Raw genomic sequence first — 12,453 nt, 5'->3', positions numbered from 1 at the left:
CTAACTGATAAAAAAGTTTTGGCTCAACTCAGTTTTATGTATAGGGGCATATATTTTGGAATATCTGCTGGCATGCAGCCCCAAAGGCCAAAGATAATATCTTATTCAATTGCTGTCTACTTGATACAATTCTACAAAACTTCAATTGCAAAACAACCAAAATACCAACATTTAATGGCCTGTGTTTTTCAAATGGTTTTCATAGCCTGCTTCGTCTAGCAAGGCGTCAAGTTCCTCTGGTTTGCTGAGCTGGATTTTGAATAGCCATCCTTGCTCGTATGGAGACTGGTTGATCAATGCTGGAGTCTCTTCAACATCCTTGTTCTTTTCTACAACGGTTCCACTGACTGGGCTGTAGAGTTCACTGGCAGCTTTGACACTTTCCAAAGCTCCACAGTCATCTGAAATATAAAAGAAACAAAGGTTCTAGAAATCGTTGATATGCCATTGCCAAATAAGGAAATACCCATTTGATTGAGCTCCGAGTCAGGTTCAGGAAGTTGAGCAAATACAACATCTCCAAGAGCACCTTGTGCGTAGTCGGTCACTCCGACGGTTCCAATTTTACCTTGGACATCGATCCATTCATGCTGTTCTGTATATTTTCTTGCTGAAATTGCAAAATCGTAAAACGTATTAGAAACAAAATCTTTGGACCAGTAATTAAGAGTCCATACCTGCTAGTGCATTCGTGGAACAAAATGTACGAGTAATTTGAGTTGCATTGAGTTTGTGAACAACAGGTCGTAGTTTGAGCAAAGTAGAAGGTAATCGAAGGCACTTGTGGAACACATTCACGCAGACGGCCATCCTTGAGAAATTGTTGTGATAGATAGATCACGATTGGAAGAGGAAGGGGGGATTCGGCTGCAGGCAGATTGGGCTGCAGTGCAAGATCTCAATTAAAAAAAATATTTATGTACCGATTAAAAAATGTTATTAGAAAATTCAAAGAGTTTTATTAATGAATAAATTTTTAAGAGATTACAAATTTTTTATCGATTTTTCAGCGACTTTGCTGAAATTTTGAAACGTTGGGTTTATTTTCATTCAAATCAGCTGTTGGTGTAAACAAACTAAGCCCCACCACCATCGTTTGTATAACGTTTGTCAAAAATCTCAAAGTGGATTTTCCGACTTCGTCATTTTTCCGTCATGGGGACGTGTCTTGTTCGAAACTCAACAATTCGGTGTTGTTTTAGGCGTTCTTACAGTTTCACTAACGCTGAAGCATTACCGTCACATGCCAAAGTAGTAATATGTGGTGGAGGAGTTCAAGGTGCTGCTCTAGGTTACTTTTTGGCCCAGCATGGTTGGGGCCAAGACACTCTCATTCTGGATCAAGGAAAAATTGGACGGGCCACTCCCTGGCACATGTCAGGACTGGTATATCACACTACCATTATTTGTATTGATATCTATCATTATAATTCTTATGTGAAGATATTTCTTAGATTGGAATCTTCAAGCCCACCTCAACAGAAACTAGAATAACTGAAGAGAGCATCAAACTTTATGATGAACTGGCCAGAATGGGCTATGACACAGGATTCAAGCAATGTGGATCTTTACTTTTGGCTCGCACCAGAGATCGGATGACCCATTTCAGGAGAATGAAATCTCATGCAGTTTGTCGCAAGATTGAGTGTTACCTGCTCACCAATGAAGAGATTGCCAAGAGGTATCCATACATCAACACTCAAGATCTTCAGGGCGGCCTATGGATACCAATCGACGCTGTTGCCGACCCACACAAAATATGCGAGAGTTTGGCCACATTAGCTGCCGCAAAGGGTGTCCGTATGTTCGAGCACATCCAAGTGAACCGAGTGCTTACCAGCCAAAACAAGGTCGCTGCTGTCGAAACCGACCGAGGCACTATCAAATGCGATTTCTTTGTTAATTGTGCCGGATTTTGGGCACGATCGCTGGGCAAGAAAACGGAACCGCTAGTCAAAGTTCCCGTCCAGGCAGTCGAGCACTATTACCTTCACACGAAGCCCGTCAAAGACATTGATGAAAACATGCCCGTCGTTCGCGATCTTGACGGTCACGTCTACTTCCGAGTACAAAACGGTTGTGTCCTGGCAGGCGGATTCGAACCTTTGGCCAAACCTGTATTTGAAGACGGTGCACTGCCTCTTTCAGTCGAAGACAGTCGATTGGAAGTAGACTGGGATCATTTCGCACCAATGCTGGAACAAATGGTATGACAAATTATTTAACTAGCGTTACCGAATCTTAACCCTTTTTCAATATTTTACAGGTTCAACGAGTACCCCTTATGCGAAACGCTGTTCTCGATAAACTCTGCAACGGACCAGAAAGCTTCTCTCCTGATTGTAAATGGGTTCTGGGCGAGGCTTCAGAAGTGGACAACTACTTTGTCGCTACTGGAATGAAGTCGTTGGGAATAGCTTCGGCTGGAGGCGTGGCTAAACATTTATCTGAATGGATAGTAACGGGCAAACCGCCGTACCCACTCAACGAACTGAACGTCCAGCGATTCGTGCCACTACACAACAACCGCCAATTTCTGCTGGAGCGAATGCGGGAGGTGCCTGGTGTCCACTATCAATTGCCTTATCCATTCAGCGAATTCCGCACTGGCCGCCGCTTACGCGTTTCCCCGGTTTTCCCTCGCCTTAAAGCAGCCGGCGCCGTGTTCGGCCAAACGATGGGCTACGAACGGCCCGCTTACTACGAGCCCAAACCTTACCAGGATTCCGACATCGAGGATCTGACTAGCCGTTCGACTGGGGGCACTAGTCAAAACGTTGAAGCTCCGTTTCGTGTGGCCTACACCAATACGTTCATGAAACCGCACTGGTTCGAAAGTGTGCGAAACGAATATCGCGCCTGTCGCGAGTCAGTCGCCATCGCCGACTACTCTTCATTCACCAAGCTGGATTTGACATCACCTGGTTCGGAGGTTGTTGATTTCCTGCAATATGTGTGCTCCAACGACGTGGACGTCCCAATTGGCGCAATTCTCCACACGGGAATGCACAATGAAAACGGTGTGTATTTATTTTAAAAATTTGAGCTTTGACTTTTAAAAACAAATGGTTTAATTACAAATAGGTGGATATGAAAGTGATTGCTCCTTGGCACGACTCTCGGATAATCATTACATGATGATTGCACCCATCATTCAGCAGACGTACGGATCTTATTCTTTCATTTAAAATTCTCATTTTCCCTCGGTTAAAAAAAAATAGAAATAGTTTCGGTTGGTCGGAATTATTAACTAAATTAACCAGTTTCAAGAACAAGATTTTTACTCTTAGTTTTTTGTTTATCCAAGGCGGTGTCAAGCTTGGCTTCGGCGTCAGCAACAGAAATTCGCCGGTGGAAATAATGCCAGCGTCAACATTTCTGACGTCACTTCGTTGTACACAGCTCTCTGCGTCATGGGTCCACTTTCACGGGCCGTTCTGTCGGAGTTAACCGAGGCCGATTTGAGTCCCAAGTCATTTCCGTTTTTCACCGTCAAAGAAATGGACATGGGCTCGGCATCGGGCATCCGGGCCATGAACTTGACACACACTGGTGAAATGGGATGGGTCCTCTACATTCCCAATGAGGCAGCCCTGCACGTTTACGATAAAATTATGGAACACGGGCGCAAGTACGCCATTCATCACGCAGGATACCTGGCCACTCGTAGTCTCCGGTTAATCACTTTAATTATTATTATAAGTGTTTTTAAATTATTTCAATTCGTTTGTTTATTTTTAGGGTGGAGAGGTTCTATGCCTATTGGGGTCAGGATATCGATGCATCAACGACACCGCTCGAGTGTGGACGTGGCTTTCGCGTCAAACTAAACAGCGACATCAATTTCATCGGCCGTGAGGCTTTGCTCAAACAGAAAAAAGAAGGTGTTCAACGTATGTATGTCCAGTTCCAACTTGACGACCACGATCCAGAAATCGATCCCTGGCCATGGGGCAGTGAACCTATTTACCGCAACGGAGAATTCGCTGGCATGGTCACCACGGCAGGATTTGGTTTTACCCTCAATCGACAGGTATACATTTAGTCTATTCACTGTTTTGGCTCATCAGTCATCACCTACATAATATCTTATGCTATTGTACTTTTTAGGTATGTCTGGGTTATGTCCAAAACTACGACGTTACCGGGACAGTCCACCGTCTAACTCCCGATTACGTGACCAGCGGTCAATATGAAGTCGACATCGCCGGATTGCGCTACAACGCCAGAGTCTCACTACGTTCACCAACTTTGCCAACCAAATTCCGCGAAACTTACGGAGATCACTATGTGGCAACTCGTCATGGAGGTGGGGCTTGAATAGTCAACGTATTGTATAATCGCTTGAGAACGAATTCAGTTGTTGTAGTCTTAGTCTGAAATAATTCAGAGTAAATTGTGTTAAAATTACCATCACCTCTAGCGTGTATAATTTTCAAACTTGCGATCCACCCCAGCTGATAATACACATTTATCTGTCAGCCAATCAATTTTTTATTCTAGCGTGATAGTAGTCTAGCGTACCAGAATCCCCAAATTTTTTTTTTCATGAATGATGACCATGCATCACCATAATGAATCAGCCTTATCCTTAATTCAATTGATTATTCGTACCACAGACTGCCGCACATTAAGACACCATGGTTTTACTTTATCTGTGCTTTGTGCCTTGGAATCCGTTAAAAAAATAGAGCGGTGACGCCATCTAGTGAAAACTACACGAATATTCTCAGTTCTTACTAAAAAACGCGGAATTATCACCGTTTGTTCATCGATTCGTGACTCAGAGCTCAGACTAAAACATCGCTTGTACCTGTACGTCAATAGATATAAATATCGCATGATTGGTAATGCTATAACTAGCTATACTTGTAATTTTAAGCTACGTTGGTCAAAGCAACTCTGTAACTAACTGCTACTACCATGCTACTCGTAACATTCTGAATATATCCCTAAGGTTTTTTGGCAGACGGGAAGATTAGTTCAAATTTCGCCAATAGATGGCGTTTTGGAATTTTGAACTGCGCGCGTAGATAATGGAAAACGGTTTGAACTGCGCGCTTCAGAATTGAAAAATGGTTTGAACTACGCGCGTAGAAACTGATATCTCAACTCTCAAGCGACCAAAAGTAAAAGTAAACTGGCATCATCTAGGCTCTAGCGGCCTAGCGGCTCCGCCACACCTAATTCGCACTCCTTATGTTTGACATAACTTTTGAATGTTTCGATATGTTTTATTTTTAATTGATTTCAATATGTATTAATTTTAATTAGTATACTATTTCAAGTAAAAAAAAATAAGAATAAATTAAAGGAAAAACGAAGCGTAAGAGGGGGTGGTTTGTTCCAACTGGTTTATAGATTTATCCGGATTTATCTGTAACTATAACTAATTATTTCTTATTTCATATTGCTAATGATAATAATAAATTTTGCTGTAATTAAGCCACAGACTAACAGGGTAAAGACTACGAACGGCTAAAAACCCCTTGAAGCTATGCTCGTCCTATGCCGTATGGTGGCGCGTCGATCTCATCCTTTTTCTTAGATATTTTAGTTTAAAGTTGCATTAAGCTCCTCCCACCCAAATTTGGCTGTTCAGACATCTTTGGTGGGAGGAGCTTATTGAGGGCCGCAGACAAAGAAAAAAGCTATAGGGGGCTCTTCGGGGTTGCCTTTTCTTTTGTGAATACTTGGCAACGCAGCAGCCGATGCCATAAAGCGAGCCAGAGGGAGGAACGCGAAGTCACTCCCCCCTAACGGGTGGATTTTGCCACCCTAGCTGACGCACTTCTCATTGGCTGTCAGCTTTCTCACTGTGACATTGGCTGCTGCGTTGCCAACTCTCTTGTAAAAGAAAAGGCAACCCCAAAGAGCCCTATAGATAGGACTGTGGCCCGGAGCTTATTGGGCGGTTTTTTTTTAAATGGGTTGCCTAGATGAGTTTTTCTTCAAACACGGGTTGGAGCGGGTTGGGCCAACAGAGTAAATGGGTTCGGCCCGGGCCAACCCATGGGTCAAGAAATATTAACAGGATGGGTCACGGCCCGGGTTTTTAACGGGTCAATCATACTTTTTCAGCATCTTTTCAGTCTGTTTATCAATAAATGGCAAAATTTCCTAACGTATAAAAATTGAATTTGTATTCTGTTTTAACACTGAGTCCACCACTCAATCAGGCCAAAATTGGGGGTTTTGGGGGTTTACAATTTTTGGAAAAGGGTGACGAAGGCATCGCAGCCAGTCCCGGTATAACCCATTTTGTGCGGAATTTTACGGAAAACCAAATGGTGAAATCCGCAATGTTCTAGCTAGCATAGTTTTTAAGTTATTCAATAAAAACTAAGGGACCCCCCAAGAAATTGTAGTGTTTTTTCCGATTTTTGACATCAGTTTTCGGGCAAACCAGACCTTTAAAAAAAAATCTAATTTTTTAGAATGAAAGATTTTGCCCCCCTCCAGAGACATCTCGCCCCGTTTTTATTTTAAACGGTTATTAGCAGAGATATTTGCAATTGAAAATCTTTGAAATTTTTCGTCATTTTCTGAAGATTTTCGCCATTGACAGACGTCATTTCGCCACCCCATCTAGCGGCCGATTTTTTAAAAAAGCAAGGGAGATCTACTATTCTTCTGGCCATTAATTTTTTTTCGAACTTCAACTATCGATAGCCAACCAAGCCCAGCAGTTTTACATCGATTCCATTCTTTTCTCAATCATTCAATCATTCAATCAATCAAAAATTAATTACCAGAAGAATAGATCTCCCTTGTTTAGAGCTTTATAGTTGCAATTGTTTTTTTTAGCAACCACATTTTTAAACAAGTTGCCTTTTCACGTTTCGCTGGCCCGGCCTTCAAAACAGCCATGTTCGTTTTGGCCACGACTTAATTCAACTTGTTTTTTGGTGGGATGTGTGGTAAATGGCCCCCACTTGTCAGTGGCCCGGCCTTTAAAAAAGCCATGTCCGTTTGGGCCACGACTGAATTCAACTTGTTTTTTGGTGGGATGTGTGGTAAATGGCCCCACTTGTCGATGGCCCGCAGTTGTTCACAGCCAAGTTCTTAAAAAAACTTTGCAATGCAGGATCCGTTGGTCCAACCCCCTCCACCCAACAATGACCTGCTGTCGCTGGGATCTATATAAATTATTAATAAAAGAGAACACGAGCAAATTTAAAACATCAAAACCAAAATGAAATCTATACGTTCTTTCTTTTCTATTTCCCCTTTCTTTGTTTCCCGCCATACCCTCCGGATATGCCGACAATAAGGTAAGCAAACAAAATGAAAAATATCAAAACAATGTTTTTCCTTTTTTTTAAAGTTCGAGTAACGTTTCCATAAATGAAACCTGTGATTATGAATTGGGATCGGTACCATTAGACTAAATTGACTATTAAACTAATAAGCAATATCAAAACAGATAACATCGAAATTTTGGACCTATTTTGTGTTTTACTAATAATTTGTACTTTTTACTACACACTTGCATTGTCGCCCCCATAGGCATTAGAAATTTAGACAAATTTTGAAGTGGAAAACTTTGAGGTACAGGGAAGGGTTCTCTGAGTTAATTTTATTGTAAATTATTCTGTATATTTGTATAGAGTGAAGAATTCTGCATCTTTTGGCACCAAGAAAAAGATTTTATCTTGATTTTTAGTATTTTTTTATATTTTGGAAAACGCCGTATTTAACACAGCGCATATGAGGGAAAACGGGTGTACCTAATAAAGTGAACGATACCGTAGCACCCTGGGGGTTAATCCTACACAATTTTGTGTGTTTAAAAAATGTAGATCGTCATTAGATCTACTCAGGAAAAAAAGAAAAAAAATCTAGCCCAAGCCGTCGGGTAGTATTTTTCACTTTTTCTGAGACACGTAGTGCCATAAGAATGCACTGAAAAAAGGGGGGTGTACTGTATGTAGCTTGGTGGGTACTGTATGTCCAATAAAAAGACTGCTAGGTCTGACGATGAACATGTCGACAATGTTGTCTCACATTTTTGGAACAAACTTTCAAGTGTCGTCTAGGCTACCAGCAGCATAGAACTAAAAAATTAACGTTAACAAACTGCTGTCTATCAATAGTATGAGACACAAAACAAAAATTAAAAAAAAAACATATATAAAAAAATCAATGCAGTAAAAGCGAACAATTGATATTACTACACCAGGCCATACAGGGCCCCTAAAAAACTATCCTTAACTAATCAGAACCAAGGGATTTTAATCTAAACAGCAAGAGAGAGTACAGAGAGAGGAAAAAATCAAAATAAATAATAAATAAAAAAAACTCGCTTCATACCGTTTGGAACACGGCACATCACCAATATCCTCTTGAATCCTTTTCGAACCATGAGGTGCAGTAAGTAATACTTACTTTTTATAGCAGCTGCCAGGTTCTTTTGAACAACGTCGAGTAGCTATATGAAATAAATGAATCATGTAAACAGTAGTTTAAAAATTATGAAATGTCACCACTTACCTCTTCTTTCTACTTTTCTATTTATTTTAACCTTTTGTGCAATCCCATATCAAAAGACTTAAAATAATAAATTCCCTTGGCTTTTTCTTTTTGCTGTGCTCTGTTTTTATTTCGATTACTTTTATTTTTTGCACAGTATGTCTGAATCTTTCCAGTGACATAATTTCCTCTTTGTTCCTCAACATTTTGATTATTTTCTCCTCGTCTTTTGTCATTTTGTTCCGTAAATTCACCATTTGTATTCCTCGTATTGCGACAGTTTGTCCACAATAACTTTTTAACAACTGCTCTTATAGCAGTTATTTTTTGGGGTCAAAAATTTGTAATTTAATTTCACTTGCTCGTTCGCGGCAGTCTTCTTATTCAATTCCTTTTCTCCAAGTTGCTCTAATCGCAGCAGCCAGCATTTTTCTTTCCCTTTGTTTCTTATTCAATTTGCGTTGCTCTCATTGTAGCAGTTCCCATTCTAAACTTGTCAAAGTTGCCTTTGTTTGCAGCATTTTTTTAGTTCTTTAATGGGAATGTATTTTTTAATACTGCCTATACCGTCTATTTTCCTTTTGAATTATTGCGATTTTTCATTGCAATAGGATTTTTACTTCATGTAAGCAAATTTGGACATTTGAGGTTTTCCTTCTTTCCAAGAATTTAAAGTCTTTTATGACAATCACAATAAATAACAAAGATTATTCATGTATACATACTTTGGAACTCAAAGCAATGTCTATTCCGTTGTGGTCGAATCTACCCCATTGGATTCTCTTCCTTGAATGGTGTGGGACTGTCTCTTTGATCCAACAATACTGCACAAGCGGCTTGATGTGGGGCCGAATATTATCGAGTCACCAGGCTTATCATCCATTCGACGGCAGTGGCAAAAATGAACCTGAAGTTTTACAATTACGAAAAAACAAAGAAAAATAGTCACAAAACAAAAAAACCTACAACACACTTTTCTGCTCAGCAATCTTTTTCAAATGTGTTTTCCCTGTTTAGAAGTTCACTCCTTTTTAGCTGTGTTTTTTTTCTTGCAACAGAAAGCATTACTGTTTGGGGTTTACTGTTTGTGTAGTGTCGTCCTCATCAGTTAAAACACTTTTTTTCTTTTAATCGCTTAGACTGGCGTTCCCTAATAGCTGGAGTTGACTGAACCTGGCCTTTACTTTTATCATAAGTTGAGCAGTTGAAAATTTTCTCCGAACATTTTTCTCTTATCTGCACATAATTTTCAACTGATAGATAATGTCATCAAAGAGAAAATCGTGCCTTTTACCTTTAAAATTAAATATAAAGGTCAGGATTGTTGTCTATCAGTGTGGAACAATCCATTCTATAAAAATATTACAATATTGCTATTTATTTGTTCGAGGTTTCATTGGTATTGACGAAAAACAAAATACAATGTTCGAATGTGTAGCCAAAAAAATGTTGAAATAGTGCTAGAGACTTTCCTATCATATAAAAGATTTAAGCGCTTTTTTTGTGATGACAATAAATAAATACATGGTTGAAACAGTCATTCTTGTGTGGGAGTCTAAATCGTCTGGTTATACATAGCTAACGTTCAAATAATGTTCTACAAATCACCCATAACGTTTCCAAAGCGCAAATACTGTCAAGCAGGTGTTCGATCAATGACGTCAATGAACGTCATCAATATTTGAATAGACTGCAATAAATTGGATAGATAAATCCGTGGGATTTTCGTATCAACTTATTTCGATAACAATTCTGACCAATAAAATAGTGTGAATTAACAAAAAAAATCAGTAATTGAAATTATGCAATCTCAGGAAATAGTGATGCCACAAATTGCCCCATAATCTAAAATGAAAATTGATGAGAACTTTTTTATTCTCGGCATCGCTCTTCTAGGTAGAAAAATATGTGATTATAACAGCCCAAATTTGTTCAATTTTAACGATTGTGTATCGTGTTAGTGAACTCGGCAAGCCGTTGCTGTCGCCTTTTTCAGGACAACTGATGTTTTTTTCACAATCATAACAAACAAATTCTGTCATAATTCACTTAATCTTAAATAGATTTTGCAATGCCGCCTACGATGTTTACACTTGGTAGTCGTTTTTTGTAACTTTACTTAACTAGCCGTTGTTTATTTTACAGGCGTCATTATGTCGTGATACTAGAATAGCCGCTCTAGCCGCCTTGAAAATTTTGATGAAATTAATTCAGTGAAATCTGTCAAATAATCTTGAAACTTTGTATTGACTGTAAGGAAATAATAATGCCCGATAGGTTTACTACATCTGACGTGAAATCGCCATTGTACATTATTGACATCAAATAATCAGTTTTTGCAATTGCAGAAGTTTTTGCTTTTATTGTCAATCCTCAATTTACACTGATCTTTTTCATAAATGATAAAAAAATATGCAAAAAAACTAATTCATTCTGCGTGGGAGTGTCACTTCGTATACGACACGATTCATCACTGGTAGCATTTATTTGATCACATTGTCCAATATTCTGTTAAACAGCTGTTCAATTAATGACGTCAATAAATTGTTGGAATAGATCACTATAAATATGGAGAGGATTTCTGAACACTGAATTCGTCTCCTACGTTCTCATATAAAATTCGGGTCGACAAAATCGCCTCAGCAGAACTTGAAAATGGCTAGTATTTTACTGATAAAGGTATCATTAATTAAGTTAAAATAAAATCTGGTAGAGATATTTGATTAGCTTTGGTATAATAACAGATCGTAGTCGTTTCTCTACTTGTCTTTGCCTTGGAAACATCAAGTGTGGCGGGTAAATTTTCAAATATTTTATATTTTGTGGCAACTAATTATCACATTTTTCGCTATCAGGAGTTACAAAGTTTGGTGAATGCAACGGGCTTAGACTCGAAAATACGGCTTCCGGAATTTCTCCAAGTAAATGTGTTCAATTGGGTGGAACATGCTGCGATTTGGGCAGTTATAGTAAGTCAAAATAAATAAGTAATGGGTATAATTTTTGAAACAGCATTGTGTTATACGTTTGTCTTCTATTTACAACCTAGTGACTAACGAACCAAAAGCAATGAAGGCAACTGAAAAGTGTCTAACATGTTACAAATCGAGTGTCAAAGTGAAATGCACTGGAACATTAATTCGATCTAAGCCTTGGAATTGGGGCACCGATGCCAACACATGGGTTACGGCTAAAACCTGCATTGCCCAGAAGGGCCAGTGCTGCACAGGTTATAACAAACCCTTCAACCCGAAAAGTACTCCAAATGAATTTTCCTGCAATAATTGCTATTCTGGTACACCGACAAGCACTGGGTGCAGTGGTAAACTTCTGTCCTCTATTGATTTCACACCAAAAGTCTGTGTTCAGCTGGGAGGAAATTGCTGTGATGGAGACTGGCAAGGTACACGTAACAATTATATGCAGTTGTTGTCTGAAGAAATTGAAACCAGATGCTAGTATAGAATTCGAATTTACTGGTATTTTTATTTTTGTGTCCAGGCACCACAGTGGGTTCAGCTTTTTGCACTTCGGCAATTTTTAATTCTGCTCTTCTGAAAAATTGCAATCTCTGTTACAGTGGATCTCCAAAGGTTGTTGTCTAGAAGTAAAAACGAATTTAAAATTAAATGAATGTTTAATTTGAAACGAACTCTGAAAGACCTTATATACAGCAAATAAAATGTTGAAGCAATGAATTTTGATTTTTGTTCGAATTCCAACTTACCATTTTTATCAAAAGAACCCTTTGGTAAAACAGTTGAAATGAATCTTGAGCATAGGTCAAAATATCAACTGAATGTGAATCATGAATCTGAACGTGAATCATGAAGGTTTTCTAAAATTGATTTTCACTGGATTTTATCAAAATGATTTGATGTGCCACATTCAGGCCAGTCATTCAGGCCCACCTTTTTTTACATGCCATTCGGGCCAAATTTCGGTGACATTCAAGACCAAGTTCTTTATTTAAATTAGTAA

The 12,453-nt window shown here is 39.1% G+C and overlaps 3 protein-coding genes across 3 annotated transcripts; 2 read left to right on the top strand and 1 right to left on the bottom strand.

The window, feature by feature from the left end:
• Positions 1-32: 32 nt before the first annotated feature.
• LOC124201104 (glycine cleavage system H protein-like) lies at positions 33-856 on the bottom strand. Its single transcript, XM_046597551.1, has 3 exons — positions 678-856; positions 467-610; positions 33-401 (listed from the first exon to the last, which is right to left on the bottom strand). Exons 1-3 carry the CDS (start codon positions 808-810, stop codon positions 172-174), a joined length of 507 nt encoding a protein of 168 aa, XP_046453507.1. The 5' UTR covers positions 811-856; the 3' UTR covers positions 33-171.
• A 191-nt stretch (positions 857-1,047) lies between these two features.
• LOC124201101 (pyruvate dehydrogenase phosphatase regulatory subunit, mitochondrial-like) lies at positions 1,048-4,486 on the top strand. Its single transcript, XM_046597547.1, has 7 exons — positions 1,048-1,386; positions 1,455-2,207; positions 2,267-3,020; positions 3,085-3,163; positions 3,308-3,676; positions 3,742-4,033; positions 4,111-4,486. The coding sequence occupies exons 1-7, from the start codon at positions 1,156-1,158 to the stop codon at positions 4,318-4,320; spliced, it is 2,688 nt and encodes an 895-aa protein (XP_046453503.1). The 5' UTR covers positions 1,048-1,155; the 3' UTR covers positions 4,321-4,486.
• A 6,544-nt stretch (positions 4,487-11,030) lies between these two features.
• LOC124199301 lies at positions 11,031-12,170 on the top strand. The gene is made up of 5 exons (XM_046595096.1): positions 11,031-11,151; positions 11,217-11,268; positions 11,328-11,441; positions 11,522-11,875; positions 11,974-12,170. Exons 1-5 carry the CDS (start codon positions 11,128-11,130, stop codon positions 12,075-12,077), a joined length of 648 nt encoding a protein of 215 aa, XP_046451052.1. The 5' UTR covers positions 11,031-11,127; the 3' UTR covers positions 12,078-12,170.
• Positions 12,171-12,453: the final 283 nt, after the last annotated feature.

This window comes from Daphnia pulex, chromosome 8 (assembly GCF_021134715.1).
Source record: "Daphnia pulex isolate KAP4 chromosome 8, ASM2113471v1".
NCBI lineage: Eukaryota > Metazoa > Arthropoda > Branchiopoda > Diplostraca > Daphniidae > Daphnia > Daphnia pulex.
The sequence above is the reverse complement of the archived record's forward strand: the minus strand, read 5'-3'. Positions and strand labels throughout refer to the sequence as shown.